The following is a 23,522-nucleotide window of genomic DNA, read 5'->3' as shown; positions in this document are numbered from 1 at the left end:
GGCCTACATGAACTCTGGGAACCAAAACAACAGCTTAGGAATATAGGTTAAATGTGTGAGTGGTGCTATAACTTGGAGTGGCTGAGTTCAAGATTATTTACAGTGATTTTATCCTAGATGCTGTTATACTGTCACCCACCCAGCCTTTTTAAAAAGATAAAATCGGCCGGGTCCGGTGGCTCACACTTGTTTTCCCAGCACTTTGAGAGGCTAAGGCGGGAGGATCTCTTGAGGCCAGGAGTTCAAGACCGGCCTGAGCAATATAGTGAGACCCTGGTCTCTAAAAAAAGAAGATCAAAGCCTAAAAGTACAAAAGAGGTCTTTCAGGTTGCAGAGATAAGACATGATCTGTCTCCCTCTTGGTGGAAGAGTGAATAAAAATATTGTCCACTTTGATTTTGCTGCTGTTTAGAAAGACTCCTGGCTGGGCGTGATGGCTGACGCCTGTAATCCCAACACTTTGGGAGGTTGAGGTGGGCAGATTACTTGAGTCTGGCCAACATGGTGAAACCCTGTCTCTATTAAAATCACAAAAATTGGCTGGGCATGGTGGTGCACACCTGCAATCCCAGCTACTTGGGAGACCAAGGCACAAGAATCACCTGAACCCAGGAGCGGAGACTGCAGTGAGTCGAGATCAGGCTACTGCACTCCAGCCAGTGAGGCTCTGTCTCAAAAAAAAAAGAGGCTGGGTGCGGCTGCTCATGCCTGTAATCCCAGCACTTTAGGAGGCTGAGGTGGGTGGATCACCTGAGGTCAGGAGTTCGAGAGCAGCCTGACCAACATGGTAAAACCTCGCCTCTACTAAATACAAAAATTAGCCAGGCGTGGTGGCGCATGCCTGTAATCCCAGCTACTTGGGAGGCTGAGGCAGGAGAATCACTTGAACCCAGGAGGCGGAGGTTGCAATGAGCTGAGATTGCGGCATTGCACTCCAACCTGGGCAACAAGAGTGAACCTGTCTCAAAAAAAAAAAAAGGAAAGGCTCCTCACATCATATTTAAAAATTCATTCAAAATGGATCATAAAACTACAGGAAAAACCTAAAGCCTAATAAAAACTTCTACAAGAAAGCATAGAAGATATTTATGAGCTTGGATTGGCAAAAATTTCTTAGATACCGCACCAAAGGTATAATCCATAAAAGAAAAAATTAATAAATTGAACTTCATTAAAAGTAAGAACCTCTTTGAAAAACAAGCGAATGAAAAGGCACAGAGAGAAAATATTTGCAAATCACCTATCTCATACAGGACTGTAAAGGGAAAATATAAAGAACTCTCAATAATAAGAAAATAACCCAGTTAAAAAGAGGGCAAAACACTTAATCAGATATTCCATCAAAGAAGATTTGTGGATGGTAAATAAGCACATGAAAAGATGTTCAATATCAGTAGCTATTAGGGCAATGCAAATTAAAACCACAATGAGGGCTGGACAAAGTGGCTTACGCCTGTAATCCCAACACTTTGGGAGGCTGAGATGGGAGGATCACTTGAGGCCAGAGTTCAAGATTAGCCTGGGCAGTATAGTGAGACTCCATCTCTACAAAAAAAAAAAAAATTTTTAAAGACTACAATGAGATACCATCACACAGCTATGAAATGGCTAAAATGAAAACGATTGCTCATAATCAGTGTTGGTGAGGATGTGAAGAAAATGGCTTTCTCATGTGCGGCTGGTGGAAATGTAAATTGGTATAATCACTTTGGAAAACAGTTCTTCAAAAAGTTAAACATTCACTCGCCATATGGCCCAGCCGTTCCACTTCTAGGAATGGATGCAAAAGAAATGAAAGCACAGGCCAGGCACGGTGGCTCACACCTGTAATCTCAGCAATTTGGGAGGCCAAGGCAAGTGGATCACCTAAGGTCAGGAGTTCAAGACCAGCCTAGTCAACATGGTGAAACCCTGTCCTACTAAAAATACAAAAAAAATTAGCCAGGTGCGGTGGCAGATGCCTGTAATTCTAGCTACTCGGGAGGCTGAGGCAGGAGAATTGCTTGAACCTAGGAGGCAGAGGTTGCAGTGAGCCAAGCTTGTGCCACTGCACCCCAGCCTGGGTGACAGAGCAAACTCTGTCTCGGGGGGGGGGAAAAAAAAGCATTTGTATGTCCCCACAAAGATTTGTATCCAAATATTCATAGTAGCATTATTTATATTAGCCCAAAACTGAAAACAACACAAATGTCCATTGTGGAGGTTTTAAAATATGTCCACAAGTTCTTTGATACTTCTTCCCTAGAGGTGGAGATCATTCCTCTTCCTTTGTAGGCAGGCTGGACTTAGTGATTCCTGTCTATCGAACAGAATATGGTAGCAGTGAAGGTATGCAACCTCTGAGACTAGATCAACAAAGGCATTGTAGTTGCCTTATTGTTTCTTGTGTCACTCATTCTGGAGAAGCCAGCTGCCATGTCCTGAGGACACTCAAGCAGCTCAAGGGAGAGGTCCCTGTGGTGAGGAACTAAGGCCTCTGCCAAGAACCATGTGAGCGTGCCATCTTGAAAGCAGACCCAAGTCAAGCCTTCTGATGACTGTAACCTCCAATGACATCTTTTTTTTGTTAGTTTGTTTTAGGGACAGAGTCTCACTCTGTCACCCAGGCTGGAGTGCAGTGGCGCGATCTTGGCTCACTGCAACCCCTGCTTCCTGGGTTCAAGCAATTCTCATGCCTCAGCCTCCCAAGTAGGCTGGGATTACAAGCACGCACCACCATGCCCGGATAATTTTTGTATTTTTGGTAAAGACGGGATTTCACCATGTCAGCCAGGCTGGTCTCAAACTCCTAACCTCAAGTGATCCACCTGCCTTGGCCTCCCAAAGTGCTGGGATTAGAGGCATGAGTCACTGCACCCGGCCTCTTAACATTTTAACATCTCTGAATTTAGCATGCATCTTATAATTATAGTGGACAGCTTTCTTTCTTTCTTTCTTTCTTTCTTTCTTTTTTTTGATGAGACGTTTTAAATGATATATCTTATTACTTTTGCCAGAAAAACGGTACATCTTTTATTCAGTGACATCCTAGATTCAATGAAATATGGTAAGTTTTGAAATCTAGGTAAGAGGAACAATTTTGTAGTTGAAAATAAATTCCTAAAATTGTCCTAAAAAATGGCAGAAAATCTGATTGAGTCAGTAAGTATAGAAGGTATTGGATAGTTTTTTAAAAACTAGCCTCCACAAAAGGGTCCCAACCCGCATGGATTTTGGGACAAGGACAATCCAACATCACTGCAGAATCTGAGAAAAAGTTTGAACAAATGGACAAATATACTATGCTACTGAATTGGAAGACTTCATCTTGCAAAGATGTATATTTCTCCTCAGATGAAGTAAATTACTGTGATTCCCGACAGAATCCCAATTCTTTTCTCTTTATGCCTGGCACATAGTAGGCACTCCATAAATATCTGCTGAGTGATTAGATGAATGATTTGCCAGAAAATTTTTTAAAAGATTTGTCATGAAGGATGGTTATTTCTTCAAAATTGTAATTTATTGCAAAGCTACAATAATTAGCACACTGTGATGCCGGTGCAAGAATAGATAAGCCACTCAATACAACAGAATAAAGTCCAGAAATAAACTCAAGTATATATAAAATGTACACGATGAAAGTAGCATTTCAAATCTGTAGAGACATGATGAATTTTTTTAAAAATAACGTTGGGACAATTGGACAAACTTTTGGAGAAAGTAAATATATGCCTCTGTTTTTAGTTCTAAATAAATTAAAAGTGAAATATAAAAAGTCAGTTTCTGAAATTTATAAAAGAAAATATGAACCACTGTGTACCAACTCTTAGCGGTGGAGAGAGCCTTTCTAAGGACGACATTGAAGCAGAAGCCAGCCGGGTGCGATGGCTCACACCTGTAATCCCAGCACTTTAAGAGGCTAAGGTGGGCAGATCACTTGAGGTCAGGAGTTTGAGACCAGACTGGCCAACATGGTAAGACCCCCCCCATCTCTACTAAAAATACAAAAATTAGCCAGGCATGGTGGCGTGTGCCTGTAATCGCAGCTACTTGGGAGACTGAGGCAGGAGAATCGCTTGAACCCAGTGGGGCAGAGGTTGCAGTGAGCTGAGATTGTGCCATTGCACACCAGTCCAGCCTGGACAAAAGAACCAGACTCCGTCTCAAAAAAAAAAAAATGCAGAAGCCATGAACAAAGTTTGAAATAATTGATTACACAAAACTTAAAATTTCTATGCCAGAAAGAACCATAAAATTAAAAGAGAAATAGCAAACTGGAGAAAATATCTGTGAGTTTCCAAAAGGGCCAATATCATTAGCATAGGCCGGGTGCGGTGGCTCACGCCTGTAATCCCTGCACTTTGGGAAATGAAGGCGGACAGATCACTTGAGGTCAGGAGTTCAAGACCACTCTGGCCAACGTGGTGAAACCCGGTCTCTACTAAAAATACAGAAAATTAGCCAGGCATTGTGGCACATGCTTGTAATCCCAGCTACTCAGGAGGCCAAGGCAGGAGAATCGCTTGAACTGGGGAGACACAGGATGCAGTGAGCCAAGATCATGCCACTCTACTCCAGCCTGGGCAACAGAGGGAAAAAAAAAAAAAGAATCATTAATATGAAAAGAGATCTTACATATGAAAAAGATAAAGGCGGCTGGGCACCGTGGCTCACGCCTGTAATCCCAACACTTTGGGAGGCTGAGCGGGCAGATCACCTGAGGTCGGGAGTTCAAGACCAGCCTGACCAACATGGAGAAACCCCGTTTCTACTAAAAATGTAAAAACTAGCCGGGCATGGTGGCCCATGCCTGTAATCCCAGCTACTCAGGAGGCTGAGGCAGGAGAATTGCTTGAACTCAGGAGGCGGAGGTTGTGGTGAGCCAAGATCATGCCATTGCATTTCAGCCTAGGCGACAAGAGTGAAACTCCATCTCAAAAAAAAAAAAGATAAAAGCATGAGCACCCGTTAAAATATGAGGGAAGGATATGAGCAGATAATTTACAAAAAAAGAAATGCAGTTACCCAGTAAGCATTGTTAAAAGATAAATTGTGACCCATTACAATTTTTAAGAGTTTATTTAAGCAGTGATATATATATATATATATATACACATTTTTTTTTGAGGTGGAGTCTCACTTTATAGCCCAGGCTGGAGTGTAGTGGTGCGATCTCAGCTCACTGCAATATCTGCCTCCCAGGTTCAAGTGATTCTCCCACCTCAGCCTCCCAAGTAGCTAGGATTACAGGCACCTACCACCAGGCCTGGCTAATTTTTTTCTATTTTTAGTGGAGATGGGGTTTCACCCTGGTGGCCAGGCTGGTCTCAAACTCCTGACCTCAAGTGATCTGCCTGCCTTGGCCTCCCAAAGTGCTGGGATTACAGGAGTGAGCCACTGAGCCCAGATGACAGTGATTTATTAATCAGGCAGCTCCAAACCCAAAGGAACAAAGAGAGGCTTTTATAGGGTGAATGCAGAAGCAAAGCAAAGAAAGTATTTGATTTGCTGAAGTGGAGCAGTAGCTTTACTTGGATCATTCCAGTGGAAAGTCCTGGGTTAGAGGTTAGTTGACGGTTTCTGGTTGGCTCCTAGAATATGACCTTTTACATTAAGTTGGGTTTTGGTTTGCTTATGTAGGAACTCACAGCACTGGGACCACCTCATTCTAATGGCTTCCCAATTATTTTAACGGCATGGGAAAAATGGTGCCCCACTGAGAATTTTAATATGCAAATTATCACTGAAATGATTTGGTCACTCAGACTGGCTGAGACTGTCAGAGTCATGGATTCAGGCACCTCTCTCTACACTGCTAGAAGTGGTCTAGATGGTACGGCCTTCTGGGGAAGAAGTTGGCAGGATGTGATTTTAAATGGACACAGCCTGTGTACTCACAGGCAATTATTTTAAGGCATAATCAGCAAACTGTGAATAATGAGTTCTTGATTGTCTGTTACAACATCATTTATAAAGCAGAAAGCTTTGGAAACTAAATGGAAACAGGAGGAAACTGGTAAAGATGTTTTGTTACATTCAAATACTGAAATGCCATACAGTGAGTTAAACTTACGTTATTGAAAAATGCATAGAAGGCCAGGCACGGTGGCCAAGCCTGTAATCCCAGCACTTTGGGAGGCCGAGACGGGCGGATCACGAGGTCAGGAGATCGAGACCATCCTGGCTAACACGGTGAAACCCCATCTCTACTAAAAAATACAAAAAACTAGCCGGGCGAGGTGGCAGGCGCCTGTAGTCCCAGCTACTCGGGAGGCTGAGGCAGGAGAATAGCATAAACCCGGGAGGCGGAGCTCACAGTGAGCTGAGATCATGCTGCACTCCAGCCAGGGCGACAGAGCGACACTCCGTCTCAAAAAAAAAAAAAAGAAAAATGCATAGAAGAAAATATACAATATAGTGAAGAAAGCAAATTATATTTTGAAGTTCAATTCTGTTTTTCTTTATGACATTTCTCTTGCTTATTCATTCTTAATAAAAATACATGAAGAAGTACCAAAATGCTATCAGTACTGGCCGGGTGCGATGGCTCACACTTGTAATCCCAGCACTTTGGGAGGCCAAGGCGGGTGGATCACTTGAGGTCAGGAGTTCGAGACCAGCCTGGCCAACATGGTGAAACCTCATCTCTACCAAAAACAAAAAAATTAGCCAGGTGTGGTGGGGCACGCCTGTAGACCCAGCTACTCAGGAGGCTGAACAGGAGAATTGCTTGAACCCAAGAGGCAGAACCCAAGAGGCATAGGCTGCAGTGAGCCAAAATTGCGCCACTGTACTCCAGCCTGGGTGATAGAGCAAGACTCTGTCTCAAAAAAAAAAAAAAATTAAAAAAAATACATATATATATATTAGTATTTCTCTCTGGGACATAGGGTTGCAGATGATTTTTAAAATTTCCTTATTTATGTTTTTCTTTTTTCCTCAAATATTCTACAACAAAACACAGAAAAAAATAACGAAGCTCATGAAGATGTAGATATAGATACAAAGTATTTAACAGTAAATAACATTCTGAATAAAATAAAATCATGTGACTTACATAAAACCAGCAATCTATACAAGAGAAATGAATATATATCCACACAGACTTGTACAGGAATGTTCATAGCATCTTTATTAACAATAGCAAAAAGTAGAAACAACCCAAATGCCCATCAAATGGTAAGTAGATCAACAAAATGTAGGCTATTCATACAGTGGAATATTATTTGGCCATAAAAAGGAATGATGCACTGACACATGGATGAGCCTCAAAAACATCATGCTCAGTGCAGACACAAAAGGCCATGTGTTGTATGATGCCATTTATATGAAATGTCCGGAAAAGGCAGATCCACAGATACAGAAGCAAATAAGTGGTTGACTAGGGCTAGGGGGAAGAAATGGAGAGTGAGGTTTCATTTTAGGGTGATGAGAGTTCTAAAATTAGATCATGGTAATGTTGGACAACTCTGTAAATATACTAAAATTCACTGAATTGTACATTTTATTTTATTTTATTTTTATTGTATTTTTTTGAGACAGAGTCTAGCTTTGTCGCCTGGCTGGAGTACAGTGGTGCGATCTCGGCTCACTGCAACCTCCACCTCCCGGGTTCAAGCAATTCTTCTGCCTCAGCCTCCTGAGTAGCTGGGATTAAAGGCACGTGCCACCGCGCCCAGCTAATTTTTGTATTTTTAGTAGAGACAGGGTTTCACCATGTTGGCCAGGATGGTCTCGATCTCCTGAGCTCGTGATCTGCCCACCTCAGCCTCTCAAAGTGCTGGGATTACAGGTGAGAGCCACCACACCTGCCCGAATTGTGCATTTTTAATGGATGAATTTTGTGATCTATAAATGAGCTCAGTAAAGCTGTTATTTTTAATAATTTAAAATAGTTTCATTATTTTTCTTTTTTTTTTTTTTTTTTGAGATGAAGTCTTGCTCTATGGCCCAGGCTGGAGTGCAGTGGCATGATCTTGGCTCACTGCAAGCTCCACCTCCCAGGTTCATGCCATTCTCCTGCCTCGGCCTCTCGAGTAGCTGGGACTACAGGTGCCCGCTACCTCACCCAGCTAGTTTTTTGTATTTTTAGTAGAGACGGGGTTTCACCGTGTTAGCCAGGATGGTCTCGATCTCCTGACCTTGTGATCCGCCCGCCTTGGCCTCCCAAAGTGCTGGGATTACAGGCGTAAGCCACTGCACCCGACCGGGTTTCATTATTTTTCAAACAGTAAACATAGTAATGCAGCCAAGACCCAATTGCAACAAAACTCTGTATCTGCTGACTCATCAAGTTGTTAATTATATCATGTTTTCTTCCTTTTTTTTTTGGAAATTAGAAATGTGATTCTAAAATGTAGGTGGGGATGCTAATCCAAGATATTGTTCTTACATGTCATTATCTTCTCAGAGTAACACTACCATCTTTACCTCTACCCTCTGTAGACAGCTTTAAACATTTAAACGAATGAAATTATACAGTATGTACTCAGATATCTAGCTTTTCTTTTTTTTACTCAGTATTATGTCTGTGAGTCATCCCTGTTGTTGTGTGTCAATAATTAACATTCAGATATTTGTTAACATCCATTCTTCATGATGTTAATAAAAATTCAGGCCGGGCACGGTGGCTCACGCCTGTAATCCCAGCACTTTGGGAGGCCGAGGCAGGTGGATCACTTGAGGGTTCAGGAGTTCAACACCAGCCTGGCCAAATGGATAAACCCTGCCTCTACTAAAAATGCAAAAACTAGCTGGGCATGGTGGCGGGTGCCTGTAATCCCAGCTACTTGGGAGGCTGAGGTAGGAGAATCACTTGAACCTGGGAGGCGGAGGTTGCAGTGAGCTGAGATCTAGACACTGCACTCAAGTCTGGGCGACAGAGCAAGACTCCGTCTCAAAAATAATAATAATAATAATAATAACTCGGACTTTCATTGAGAAAGAAATGCATGGCTAAAACATGATGGTTTGGGAGGCCAAGGCGAGAGGATTGCTTGAGCTCAGGAGTTGGACCAGCCGAGGCAACATAGCGAGACCTTGTCTCTACTGAAAAAAAAAAAAAATAGCTGGATGTGCCAGTGTGCACCTGTAGTCCCAGCTACTGGGGGATTTAAAGTAGGAGGCTCACTTTAGCCTGGGATGGGGAGGCTGCGATCAGCTGTAATCACACCACTGCACTCCAGCCTGTGTGACAGAACAAGACTCTGTCTCTAAAAAAAAAATTTTTTTAATTTAAATTTTTAAAATGTGATGAACTTCTGTAATAAATGGGGGCTTTGTTTCTCCATGAACTTTCTCACTCTAAGAGGGTCTGAACCACATGGACCTGTGTTTAGAGCTTGCAGCAGGCCAGGAACAATGTACTTGAATGAACCTTGTCTTAATCTAGTACTGGTTGAGGTTCAGCAAGAGGATACAAGCATATGGCTTCAAGTCCTCTTGAATAATAATAAAATGTTTGCGGGGGGTATCTGGCTCCCGCCACCCTTGTCCTGAATGAGGCTCAAGGTGTGATCCGCCTTGCAGGAGGGCATTCTCCAGCCAGGGGCTGCCGTCAGGTGTCCTTTCTTGACCGTTCACGAGTGTGGGAGACAGTAGGGCATAGGCATAAAGCACACGGGCTCTGCAGTCATGCAGACCTGTGTCCAAACCCTGCTTCCCCCACACAGTACTTGTGAGACTTTGGACAAACTACTTCGCCTCTCCTAACCTCAATTTTCTCATCTGTAAAGTGAGTGTAATAATGGTATCTACTTTGTGAAGATTAAGTGGGATAATCTTTCTACTTTCTACAGATTAAATGGGATAATGGCTTTCAAGCTCAGTGCCTGGCACATAGTAAATTCTCCCAAAACAGCAGCTCTTATTACTTGTAGTAGTAATATTATTCTGGCTTAGACGGTTCAGATACTTAGGCCTTTGACCCTAAGTATCCAGCATCTTGGCAGTATTCATACTGGCTATTTATAAAGAACTAGCAGATAGGATACTATTCTTGTTGCCTGTTTTTCATTTATTTAATTACAGTCATTTAAGTGTTGTCTCTAACAAAAATGAGTTGCTGTTGTTTTCATTGCAGACAGTTGCATCTATAAAAAGGTTTGCCCCTTTAATGGTGGCTCTTTTTTGGTTCAACCCTCTGCGTCAGATTTCCAGTTCTGTTGGAACCAGGCTCCCTGTGCAATTGGTAAGAAAAATCTTTCTCATAACGCTTTCCCCCTTCATAGATATGTCTGAACTGTTGTAAGCAAATCCTATGTAAGCAAATCACTGGCTTACTGCGAAATTGCCATAAATTACATGCATATGATTAGTATTCAGAGCGTTCTTTTTCTTTGTCATTTTTTTTTCTTTTTGTTCCCCTTTTGGGACTGTTGTCTTCTACTGTTCTTCCTAGTTTCTCTCAGTGCCTGAGCATGTATGCATTTGAGAGCAATTAAATGTCATTTTTCAGTACTTGGTTATCGTTTCAGCACCTCAGTTCATTTCTGGGCCTCACTTTCCTTTTTCTAAAATTCAAGTGTACAGTCTCCAGCCTCAAAATGCTGGCTGACCTCAGGGAGAAGCACAGTGCTTTTAGCACCTTTGGTATATGTTTCATAGAAACTCAGGTACCTGCCTGCCACTAAAATGTCAGGACGTGAGCAGTGATGCTTTGTGTTTGTGATTCAAGATCCACAACTGGCCATTGCGTTTTGGGAGTCAGATCAGAGCCAAGAATGTTCCAGTTCATTCTTCTGTCCTCACAGTAAAGCTATGTGTTAGTAGGTCCACAGGACAGCATTTTCAGAGGAGGACAGAGGGACCGATCTAAGATCCTGGGAGGACCAGTCAGACTTGACGACAGATGAGATCTGGTGGACAGGAAAGGGAGGTTTTGAACTGTTACTGGAGGGGCTTGAAAGTCATGGCCAGAGGCATAGATGTGGTTGGCAGAGTCACCAGGAAAGCCAGGAGAGCAGATGAGCTCATCCACGGAAAGAGTGCAGAGAGAGCCTGAAGGAGGGAACGACACAAAGTGCCAGGATGAAAGAGGTGTGCCGCAGGGCAGCCCGGGCAGGCACAGCACCTGGAAGCCAGTGTGTCATTCAAATCATTTCAAGCAGAGGGGCCAGCCCTTAACAAATAACTCAGCAAACCCATTGATCCTGAGGGACACTGTGAGGGCCGGTGAGGAATAAGACGCAGACCCTGCTCAGACGTGCAGCAGGAGGAGCACAGGAGAGGAGTGAGGAGCACTGAGGGCTCCTCCAGGGCTGGGCCTTGAAGAGCGACCAAAGGGAAGTGTCCCAGGCAGGATGGCCTGGGCCTGCAGAGAGAATGTCAGGCTGGTATCTGAACAACAGAAGGGACTCCCCTACAGGACTTTGGCAGGTGAGCTGCCTTACTGGAAGATCAGGCAATGGGGTTTCCATAGGGGAAAAGGGCAGCAAGCATGGTGACGGTGCGCACCTCCTGGGAGGCGGAGTGTGGCAACCGAGGGGAGGCTATCTTGGGAGCCAAGGCTACCTTAGGATCAGGGCCACGTGCACATGTGAAGGAAGGAGAAAAGCAGCCAGAGGAATGAGAGATGGAAGTTTCTAGAGAAGTGAGTGTGACTATGAGACAGTCACAGCCCGTCCGCAGCCACCAAGCTAGCAACTGGGAGGTGACACTCCTGTTCCCTTGCAGTCTGTGCTTTCCCGTATCTCCTGGCCTTCACCACCGACTCCATGGAGATCCGCCTGGTGGTGAACGGGAACCTGGTCCACACCGCAGTCGTGCCACAGCTGCAGCTCGTGGCCTCCAGGGTGAGTAGGACTGAGATTTTCTCTCTGAGGGGTTTGGCGGGCCCCAGCACTGTGGGATTTCAGGTGAGCACAGAAGCCGCCTCTTGTCAAGTTAGGCTGATGAAGACCGGTGTCAGAATGCCAGCGCGAGATGGAAAGCCTGAAACCAGACTGATCTGTTGGGTTTTCGCGTGTGATTTCTGTGGGCTTTCAGAACACTCCTCAGCTTTGTTAATAGTCAGTCAGTGCTGGTGGCCGCTGGGGAGCACTTCGCTGAAAAGAGATATCCCTGATCAGAGACTGGGTCAGTTATTCACGTCACTGCTGCCCTGGAGGACAGTCCAAGTCTAGAACTAAAGTCAGAGCTTGCAATCTTTCTTCCTTTCCCACCCTCTGTCCTCAATTTGAATTCATAGCCTATGAAACATGGCTCATGGAGTAGTCCATGCCTCATAACCAAGAGCTAGGGCAAAACGGAGGGATGCAGGAACAAAGACGCCTTCCAAGATGTCTTCTGTCACTGGCACATACTCTGGGGCTTCTTGTTCCAGTCCCCTCCCCTGAGTCAGGCCCAGAAAGTCCTCCCCAGCCCTGCCAGACTGGGCTGGCTCCCCCGCTGTGTCCCCTGTTCCCTTCCCTGGTCCTGACATCCATCACATTTGGTGGTAGGTGACTGCTTATTTGTTCATCTTTGCTGCTGCCCTGATGGTTCTGTGAGAGCAGGGGCCATGCTGTCTTACTCACTATCATAGCACCAGTGGTGTGCTCCGTGCTTCGGTCCCCCAGCGCTCTGGAAAACGTGTGTGCACATATGTACATATATGTATGATATGTGTACATATGCGCATGTATGTATTATAAGTGTGTACATTCATTGATTGTAAATAGCTTACAATTTACAAATAATAAATATACAATGCTGTTTATCATAAAAATCCACTTAGCCAATTGGTTCTTACAAAATGCTTTTGTTAATATTTGCTGAATTCTTATATCCATAGCCAGTCTACAGTTGCATTTCAACCATTATTTTACACTTGGAGTTATATCTCAATCCACGCATTTTTTTGCAATTTTAATCTGATAGGTAATCTGCTATAAAACTATTTTTCAACCTCATACAACTTATAGTCATTAAACTGAAACTTCTTTCAGCTTCTGTACCCGACTAAACACACTTCCACATTTCTTGTTCATTACTAGTACTTTCTGCATCACTGTAAGTATAGACAATCAACAAAACAACAAATCAAAGTGGAACTGATAGTCCTCGCTGGATTCCATGGTGTAAAGAGTCCCTCCATGATTGATTTCAAGCTTCCAGTGAGACGCCACTGCAGGTGGTGTTGGGGAGACGTGCGTTATCCCCCATGGTGCAGTATCTCTCCCCCAAGCCCCACAGACACTGTTGGTGTCAATAACTCCAGAGCAGATGTAATAGTAAGCACAGTCAAATAATTAGGAATGGTTGAATTTGGATATTTAGGGCCTTTGTTTATTTAGGTTTGTATAATTTTATTTCTAATCATGTGTGTTTAACAGCCAGTTTGCAAAATTCCTGAAAATTGGATCTCATAAATCACATCCAGCACACCACTGCGGTCAGCACCAGCGCCGGCACATCACGGGTGTGCCTGAGTATCTGCTGGATCAGTGAATGAATAATCCGTTTCCCCATCTGCCAAATGGGCCTAACCGAATCCCTAAGATCTTTCCCATTCTAACACTCCAGGTGCCTGAGATTCCTGTGAGGGAAGTGTGTGCTGTGTTTGTGATTGCAGAAGATGTGTGGTGGAACATTGACTATTTTCTATTGTGGATCAACAAATAGATGAGGAAAAGTGGCGGGGAGTGGAATACTCCGGAAAAGTGTAACTAGCCACGCTGGGCTTTCCTCCGGAAGGCTCCCTCCATCCCTCGCCCCGGCATCCTGCACTTCTCTGCATGCTCCAAGGATGGGGACCAGTTGGAGGGTTTGCAGTGATGGCAGGAGGGCCAGTGGATGCAAGGCCCAAAACACCAGGCAGCCCGGTAATGCTCTCTCTTTCTTTCTAGTCGGATATATACTTCACAGCAACTGCAGCTGTGAATGAGGTCTCATCTGGAGGCAGCTCCAAGGGGGCCAGTGCCGGCAATTCTCCTCAGACACCCCCGGGCCGAGATACTCCAGTATTTCCTTCTTCCCTGGGGGAAGGTGATGTCCAAGTTTTACTGTTTGATTAATATCTGTAATCCACTCTAATTTCTCTAGTTCATTGTCTAATATCTACATGTGATTACTGCTTAAAGAAGTTACTATGTAAAGCCATTAAAAAAAAGAAACCAGCCAAGTGTGGTGGCTCACGCCTATAATCCCAGCACTTGGGGAAGCTGAGGCAGGCAGATCACCTGAGGCCAGGAGTTCAACACCAGCCTGACCAACATGGTGAAACCCCATCTCTACTAAAAATACAAAAATTAGCCTGTCATGATGGCAGGCACCTGTAATCCCAGCTACTCGGGAGGCTGAGGCAGGAGAATCGCTTGAACCTGGGAGGTGGAGGTTGCCGTGAGCCGAGATCGTGCCATTGCACTCCAGCCTGGGCAACAGAGTGAGACTCCGTCTAAAAAAAAAAAAAAAGAACTCTTGCAGTCTGAATACATTGGTTGTGTTCTTAAGAAACCTTGTGATAACAACGAAACTCCATTGTAAAAATAAATAAATAAACAAACAAACTGGGCTAGGCACTGTGGCTCACACGTGTAATCCCAGCACTTTGGCGGGCTGAGGCAGATGGATCTCTTGAGCCCAGGAGTTTAAGACCAGCTGGGCAACACGGCAAAACCCTGTCTCTAAAAAAAAAAAAAAATACAAAAACTAGCTGGGCGTGGTAACATGTGCCTGTAGTCCCAGCTACTTGGGAGGCTGAGTTGGGAGGATCACCTGAGCACCGGAGGTCAAGGCTGCATTGAGCCGGGATTGCACTTCTGCACTCTGGCCTGGGCAACAGAGTGAGACCCTGTCTCTACAAAAACTAAAATTAAATTAGCTGGCTGTCATGGCATGCACCTGTGGTCCCAGCTACTCAGGAGGCTGAGGTGGGAGGTTCACTTGAGCCTGGGAGGTCAAGGCTGCAGTAAGTCATGATTGCATGACTGCATCATTGCACTCCAGCCTGAGCAACAGAACAAGACCTTCTCTCAAAAAAAAAAAAAAAGTTTCAGCGGGAAGAAGGGAGTTAAAGGCTATAGAGTTTCCAACTTGCAACAGCAGTTATTTTTCCTTCAGGGCTGTTAACAGTAGTGGGTTTTGATAGCTAAAAGAATAGAGTCATCAAGCCTAGACATTCCTTAGCACATGCAGTCTTTCACCCTATCTGGCTTTGCCTGCAAACCCCAGAGGCCTCTGCTGTGGTTGCCTCATTGCTTTGAACACACCGCTTTTCATAAATTCTTACCACATCACTTGTCTTTACTGCACACAGTTAAGAGAAAGCACAGAATTTCCCAAGCAGGGCAGCTTTTTGCTTTTCTTGTCTAGTCTTTTTTCCTGTGCAGTCACGAGTGCATTTTACCTAATTTACACATGAAAATGCTTTAGAAAATGGAGAGCCATCAGGCACCCTCAAATTAGTGCTCCCGGCCAGCCCTCCCAGTGGGACATTACAGATCAGTGTCTGACATAAAGTCTTCCTTCATGCTATGTTAAGGAACAAGAGATTACTCTCTTGTAAATAATATGAACTTTTCTTAAAGCTCTGATGTTCTTTTTGAAATCACATTTCAGGTGAAATTCAATCAAAAAATCTGTACAAGATTCCACTTAGAAACCTCGTGGGCAGAAGCATCGAGCGACCTCTGAAGTCGCCCTTAGTCTCCAAGGTCATCACCCCACCCACTCCCATCAGTGTGGGCCTCGCTGCCATTCCTGTCACGCACTCCTTGTCCCTGTCTCGCATGGAGATCAAAGAAATAGCAAGCAGGACCCGCAGGGAACTACTGGGTAATGGTTCTCAATCCTGGTTTCCACTGTCTGTGAACAGACCAGCTGGTTTTATCTTTGGATATGAATTGTCCTCAAAAACAATGAGTTTAAAAGGAAACTTTCCTTTTAAGAAGGGATTTATAAGTAAGTTCTAATACATCTATACCAAGGAATACACTATAGTGTAGCCACCAACAGTGATGTTGTTGATCTATATTTATTGGTGTGGAAAGCTGCCCAAGCCATGTGAAGGGGGGAAATGGGCAGTTTATAAAACACTATGTCTAGTCTGATACCATTTTTAAAAATAAAAGTACCAATCTATATATGATTTCCTAGAAAGGTGTCTAGAAGGATTTATATCCCACAGTCCTCAGGCAATATTTTATGTTGGTATATCCCAAAGTGGAAATGTACCATGTTTTTACACGTGTGTGTTCAGTTCCCTTATTACTTCTCCCAGCCCTAGACAGTGGGGGCAGGTCTGTGGATGGAACAGATGAAAGATACGTGTTGAGCTCTTTTCTCTCAGTATAAATATGGCACTGGGTTCACACCTGTTATCCCAGCATTTTGGGAGAGGCTGAGGCAGGAGATCACTTGAGTTCAGGAGTTCAAGACCAGCCTGGGTAAAATGGTGAAACCCCATCTCTACAAAAAATACAAAAAAATTAGTCAGCCATAGTGACATGCGCCTATAGTCCCAGCTACTCAAGAAGCTGAGGCAAGAGAATCAATTGAGTCCAGGAGGTCAAGGCTACAGGGAGCCATGGTGACACCACTGCACTCCAGCCTGGGTGACAGAGAGACACCCTGTCTTTAAAAAAAAAAAAAAAAGATGAGAGGCCAAACCAGAGAAACATAAAGCCCCTGATAAGTGTGAAAAGGTTAAACTGTTAGAAACCTTTTTGTTCAGATTTGTGGAAACAAAATAAGGAAAAATGAAAGTGACATGATAAACCAGTAAAAACTGGTTTGAAAATTTAGATTGGGATCTGCATGACAGGTGGCCTGAGCACATCCCTGCCCTGCGGTGATATTTCCTGAACAACTGGAGGAGGGGATTCAGGCCACCTGACAGGGCAGGCCTTGACACTGACAAAGTCCATTGGTTTGTCAAGTTGGTGCCTTCCACTGTGTTTTTAAAATAAATGTATTGCTATTTTTAACGCAGTCTTCCATATCAAAGCTTGATCTGCCCACCACTGTTTACAAACCACTGAGCTTTTGCAAAACGGAACCTCTGAATTGGAGAATTACAGGGTTATCAGCGGTAGGACTGTAGATGATCTCTCCTCATTAGGCTCTTTGAGTCTCTAATTTTTTTGCAATGTGTGTATACTTTATAATCAGAAAATAAAAACCTACCAACAAGAAAACCAATAATTTGAAAATATATATTCTATCATCTTTCTTCCTGACTCTAGCACAACAATGCACCAGTTCCCAACCAAGAAAAAATAAGGGTCTTTTCTGTCTCCGTGGCAGCCCTGTGGTAGTGACCCTCTGACCTATGATTCTCAATCCAGGCCTCTCGGATGAAGGTGGACCCAAGTCAGAAGGAGCGCCAAAGGCCAAATCAAAACCCCGGAAGCGGTTAGAAGAAAGCCAAGGAGGCCCCAAGCCAGGGGCAGTGAGGTCATCTAGCAGTGACAGGTAAAGAGACAGAGAGGCCCCTGCTCGGGGTGGTGGACCTGTGAGTCACAGCACTGCCCAGGAGGCCCCTTCTGTGGATTGATGATGCCACTAGTGGCCCCTTCGGCAGCTACAGCAGAGGGCCAGCAGCCTGCTCCTCTCTGAGGGTACCCAGACCCTCAGGCCTGCCGGGGAGGGATCTAGACAAATGGGCACACATACCAGCAGTCAAATGCTCATTCAAATATATTGAGACCAGGCCGGGCGCAGTGGCTCATGCCTTTAATCCCAGCACTTTGGGAGGCCGAGGCGAGCAGATCACCCGAGGTCAGGAGTTCGAGACTAGGCTGGCCAACACAGTGAAACCCCATCTCTACTAAAAATACAAAAATTAGCCAGGTGTGGTGGCACATCCCTGTGGTCCCAGCTGCTTGGGAGGTTGAGGCGGCAGAATCGCTTCAATGTGAGAGGTGGAGGCTGCAGTCAGCCAAAATCATGCCACTGCACTCCAGCCTGGGCAACAGAGCAAGACTTATATTTTATATATGTATATATTTATATTATATATATATATATATACACACACACACATATATATATGGAGAGAGACTTTTTCCTCACCAGATCGACAGAGAGTTTTTAAAATAAAAATGCCTGCTAGGCATGGTGGCTTATGCCTGTAATCCCAACACGTTGGGAGGCTGAGAAGGGAAGGTCACTTGAGCCCAAGAGTTCAATCCCAGCCTGGGCAACACGGCAAGACCCATCTCTACAAAAAAAAAAAAAAATTAGCTGGATCTGGTGGTGTGTGCCTGTAGTCCCAGTTACTTGGGAGGCTAAGGTGGGAAGATCACCTCTTTCTGGGAGGTCAAGGCTGCCGTGAGCCATGATCACACCACTGCACTCCAGCCTGGGTAACAGAGCAAGACCCCGTCTCAAAAAAAAAAAAAAAACAGTAAGACTGCAGGGAAATAGGTGCTGTCTATGCAGGAATGCAGTACTGGTAGCACATACACAGTCCAGCCTATCTGAATGCCAGCTCAGCATCACATGTCAGTGAAGAGTAATTAAGTCACACTGATTTGTCCTATAAGATCTCTGTTGTCCTTCAAGCAACATCACACATGCTTCAGTGTGGAGAGTGATAAGTTTGTATATCCAAGCTTCATTTATTCGCTCAACATACATTCTTGGAGCACCCAAGAATGTGTTAAGATATGGAAAGGACTAAGCCCCCACCTGTGCCTTCAAGGGGTTCCCAGGCCAGTGGCAAAGACCAACAAGGGTCCAGACAATTACTGCATTCCAGCGTGGCAGGTGATGTGTAACAAGGGGTTGCCATCCAGCCCACACCTGGGGCAGGGAGGGTCTCAAACATCAGGGGAGGCTGAGCCTCCTCTCATAAGTCATAACCTGACAAGGCCCCTTAGTGGTATAAAGAAATGGAAAAGAAGTGACAGGGCTGGCAGGTAGAAGGTCTACTCTGAGAGAGAGTTCAAGGAAAGCTTTTTGAGGAAGTAGCATCGGGCTGGGCTTGGAATGAATGGTAAGAAGCTAGGGGAACAGCCCTTCTGACAGCAGCAACCTCAGGGCAAGGGCCCTGCAGCAGGCCTAGCATGGCCAGTTAAAAGGCAGGAGGAAGAGTGGACAGACTTGAGCGTAGAGAACGGAGCCAGGAACCGTGTGAGGCCGAGAGTGACCAGCAGTTGGGTCAGGTGGGCTTTTGCAGGCCAATGAGTATTTGTGGAATGCATTAACTCCCTGAGAAGTGGAAACTAATTTTGGTCAAATTAATATGCAGCTATTGAGAAGAGTCCTGAGAAGCTGGAGGAAACAGAGGGAGTCGGGGTGCCCTGGAAGGCTGGAGGGGTCACAGGCCCAGTCCTGGAACCTTGGTTATGAGTTTCAGCCTGATCCTCTGGCCCTGGGCACCCATGGGAGGGTTTTAGGCAGGGTGACATTATCTAGGTTTGCACTTTAGAAAGGTAGGTAAATAATGCCTCACAAACACCTTCCATGTGTCACACACTCGGCCTTTAATCCTCACAAACCCCTGAGGTGATGGGGCTGGCATTCCAGCACTTCCCCACCTCTACCACATAACAGTGAGGGTTTGGGGAGCCAAGCTCATGAGCTCAGATGAACAGGAAATTGCCAGAAAAAAATAGTCCCAGTTCCGCAATACTCCCACGGATCCTCTTACAGTGACTTGTCTCTTCTAGGATCCCATCAGGCTCCTTGGAAAGTGCTTCTACTTCCGAAGCCAACCCTGAGGGGCACTCAACCAGCTCTGACCAGGACCCTGTTGCAGACAGAGAGGGCAGCCCAGTCTCCAGCAGCAGCCCCTTCCAGCTCACGGCTTTCTCCGATGAAGACATTATTGACTTGAAGTAACAGAGTTCAAATCTCATTTGCCATCTTTAGTTTTCTTATGGAGATTTATACTCTTTAAACAGTTCTGCTGTCATTTCTCAACAAAATGTGGCTTTTAGCCTGTCAGTGATCTATTGGACCAAACCTTCTACACACTCGGCCAGTTCCCTCTCCAATGTCCGGTGCCATCTTTCCTGACCTTTGTTTCTTTCTGTTCAGGAACCATCAGTCCCCTTGTAATAAAGGTGGTAGATTTCACTGAGGTTTTAGATTGAAACTTTGAATAAATCAAAAATATTCATTCTTATTTACTGCAACCTTCTCATATTTTATATACTTAGATGGAAAATTTTTTCATTAGAGTTTTGATTTATGTCACATAATGTGTTTCTTTTATAAAGAAAAGTCATTGCTTTTTAACTTTATTATAAGTAAGTTTTCTTTCTGCACCTTTGGCCCCAGTTGCTGTTTCAGTTCACTGTGATTGGAACCAGCTGCATTCCTGCCTGTAGACTTTTGAGAAAAGCTGAATGGTTAGATCTTAGAAGCTCCTCCTTCTTCCCTGCATCTCATGAAAAATATTAAGGCATAGGAGCTTGTCAAAAGTCTTCAGATTATTTTGTGTGGTTTTATTGTTACTCTGCAATAATGTAACAAGAGAACAGCTACTCCTTGTGGTTAAAAGTATTCTCATTGTAATCCCAGTGCTTTGGGAGGCCAAGGTGGAAGGATCACTTGAGCCCAGGAGTTCAAGGCTGCAGTGAGCTAAGATTGCACCACTGTACTCCTGCCTGGGCAACAGAGGGAGACCCTGTCTCAAAAAAAAAAAAAAAAGAAAAGAAAAGAAAAAAAAAAAGAAAGCATTCTCAAACCCTTCCTTCTTGTTGAGTCCCCTTCACTCTTTCACATAAATGATATGAAGATAATAATTTAGTTTATCTGCCTTTCCTGGCTCCTCCTCCAGTGTGAGCAGAAAGAAATGTGGACTGGGCCAAGTGCGAAAGAAAGTGAAATCTCAGCCACCTACCCAAGGGGAAATCCAGTTTCATTAGCATTGTTTGCAAATATTTTAATCTGTGTGAAGAAGGTATTTTACTTTGGCTTTATTCTAGCCATTTCAATTTTATTCTATCTTTTCCTACTTACATTATTCCTGTTACCTACCCCGTTAAAGCAGCTCAGAAGAGTTCTTCTGCAGGCCTTTTTTTTTTTAGACAGATTCTCACTCTATTGCCCAGGCTGGAGTACAATGGCACGATCTCAGTTCACTGCAACCTCCACCTCCCAGGTTCAAGCGATTCTCCTGCCTCAGCCTCCTGAGTAGCTGGGATTACAGGTGCGCACCACCACGCCCAGCTAATTTTTGTATTTTGGTAGAGATGGGGTTTCACCATGTTGGCCAGGCTGGTCTCGAACTCCTGACCTCGTGATCCGCCTTCCTTGGCCTCCCAAAGTGCTGGGATTACAGGTGTGAGCCACCGCGCCCGGCCAGCAGGCCTTCTTTGTGAGTGTGGAGAACTGAGTTTGACAGGACCTTGGTCTGACAGATTTTATAGAAGTTTGGGTCGTACCTCCTAGTGGGCCTTGCACACTGTGGGGAGAGCTCCCCTGTCTGTCTTTTGTGCAAACAGATCAGCATGATAACCCAAGCGGAAGGTTGCTTGGTTCATTTTTGGCAGAAGGCAAGAGGCAAGAGTAGTGAAGCCAGTGGTATTTAGGTATACCCAGATGGGGCTGTGTATAGCCACGTGTGTCTGCTCATATTCTTTGCAGCAGTTAGCATGCCCGTTCTTCCTCCATGTTTTTTATGCCCTTTTCCTATATAGGGGGGAAAAAACACTGTCTCAACCCCACCAACAGTTTAATGAATTATGTTTTATTATCCTTGCTTTTCAAATAAGGAAACAGGCTCAAAAAGGGGCAATGGTTTGAACCTGCAAGTTCTTTGACTGCAGAGCCCTTGCTTTCCCCATGTCTGCCATGCAGAGCCAGGCTAAGTGCCTTGTGTCAGCTGGATCTGGCTGGTGTTTTTCATGTTCAACTAATTTGTAAGCTTTATGAGCTTGTATCTGTGTTTTTCCTTTTTTTTTCCCTGAAGTTTCTTGCTTCACAGCGTAGCATAAAAAAATCCACGGACTATTTTAGAGCATTCTTCCAAATCAGCAGCATTAGAGCTACCCACAATTTGACAAGAGTCACAGGTCTGAGAAGGGATGTAGCGAGGGCAAAAGGTGGACCCTACTAATCAGGCTGATGGTGCTTTGCCTATGAAAAGGGGGCAAGAGGCTGCTCTGGCAACATTATTTGTTTACAAAGGCCAACAAGTGAGTTCTGCACACTCACGGGAAGGGAAGCCATCGGCCACAGGGTGAGGAGCACCCTGCCTGCACAACCCTTTCTGTGTACCTGACTGGCTGAGTCACACAGAAAATCATCTAAGTGCAGTGTCTGCCCAGGGAGTTTGAGGCACTGATCCACTCTGCAAACACCAAGTGCCTCCTCTCCAGAGGAGGTCATGTCCATTGGGGAAGGACAGAAGTAAACAGGGGTCACAAAGCAGTGATAAATGCTGTGATAAGAATACAGTGCTTGAGTTATTCTTATCACAGCATTTATCACTGCTTTGTGTTGTCAAGCACTTGAGTTATCAAGCACTAGATGCTGTGGGAGTACAGAAGGGCAGTTGCCTAAGTCTTTAAAGATAGTCTTGTGGTCAGGATTGAAAAATGTTGCTTGCTAGAACCATCAGGTGACTGCAGTATGTCAAATGACTATCTTCATCATACCGGTTAGCCTTTGAGTGCTTCATATGTCTTATATACATTACCTTGCTTCACAACTCTCCTGGAAGATAATGGTCATCCCCACTTAGAGATGAGGAAACACAAGGCCCAGGGAGGGATTACAAGCCAAGCCTCTTACTCCCATGCCCTGGCTCTTTCCAGAATTACACCAGCATTCCACCGCAGCTGCCTGCAACCAGAGTGTTGGGTATGAATTGGGTACAACTGGTGAGATCCAACAGTGCCTCATCATTTGACTTGGGTGCACAAGGGGAGAAGGCGGCATTAAAATCTACAGGGAACTCAAAATTCGGAGACAGGTAGATGAAGATTCAAGAGTCAGGACTCGCTGTGAAGTGAGTGACACTTAAGAGGGGAAGTGAAGCCCAGATCTGTCACACATAGGGCGTGGGGTACCCCGCCTACCACTGGTCCTCAGCACCTGGAGACCCGAGCCTTCAGCAATCTGGGAAGCATGAAGATGGGTTTCGGTGCACAGGGCCACGCCTCCGCCGCCAGCAGCCTAGCGGGAGCGTATGACCAGTCTCGGCGTCCGAGAGGAGAGGGAGGCGGCCCAGGACAGTCTGCTTAGAGGCTCTCTCCCCTGCAGAGCTGGGCCCAGGCAGAGGTCAGATACCTCCAATACAAGCCCCAGGGCAGCGATTAACGCGGGGCAGGAACTGCAAACCGGACCCGGCAGGACAGTTGCAGCTTCTCAGAGTTGGGGGAGGGAAGTCTCGGGCTGAGGCCCACGTGCTCCGCCTTCGCCCCGCCCCTACCCTCATTGGTTGAAGCTAGATTGAGAGGCGGTGCCAGAAAAAAAACTCCTCCCTCCAACCTCATTGGCCAGCTCAGTTCTGAGGCAGCTCTCTGGCCCCGTTTACGGGCTCCCACTACAATCCAATTGGGTGATTGTGTGCTCCCAGACGGAAACTCCGCCCACCTGTACCTAGGGCCTTTCCGTCCTAGGGGCGGTTCCAGCGCGTTTTGCTAATCAGCGTTATGCTTCCATTG

General features: G+C 45.1%; 1 protein-coding gene across 19 annotated transcripts in view; it reads left to right on the top strand.

The window, feature by feature from the left end:
- The window catches only part of GARNL3 (GTPase activating Rap/RanGAP domain like 3), a 172,112-nt gene extending 152,080 nt beyond the window's left edge, over window positions 1–20,032 (top strand). For 18 of the 19 annotated variants that reach the window (XM_015116802.3, XM_077967920.1, XM_015116800.3 and 15 more), the window contains 6 exons: window positions 10,064–10,171; window positions 11,656–11,774; window positions 13,809–13,947; window positions 15,520–15,735; window positions 17,247–17,373; window positions 19,575–20,032. In XM_015116802.3, coding sequence (XP_014972288.1) covers window positions 10,064–10,171; window positions 11,656–11,774; window positions 13,809–13,947; window positions 15,520–15,735; window positions 17,247–17,373; window positions 19,575–19,746 — 881 coding nt within the window. In that variant the 3' untranslated portion in view covers window positions 19,747–20,032. Of the gene's footprint in view, window positions 1–10,063; window positions 10,172–11,655; window positions 11,775–13,485; window positions 13,785–13,808; window positions 13,948–15,519; window positions 15,736–17,246; window positions 17,374–19,574 lie in introns of all 19 variants that reach the window. The other variant, XR_013405550.1, reaches the window with a different exon arrangement.
- The last annotated feature ends 3,490 nt before the right edge of the window (window positions 20,033–23,522 follow it).

Source organism: Macaca mulatta, chromosome 15 (assembly GCF_049350105.2).
Source record: "Macaca mulatta isolate MMU2019108-1 chromosome 15, T2T-MMU8v2.0, whole genome shotgun sequence".
NCBI lineage: Eukaryota > Metazoa > Chordata > Mammalia > Primates > Cercopithecidae > Macaca > Macaca mulatta.
This window is presented reverse-complemented; position numbering and strand designations above follow the sequence as displayed.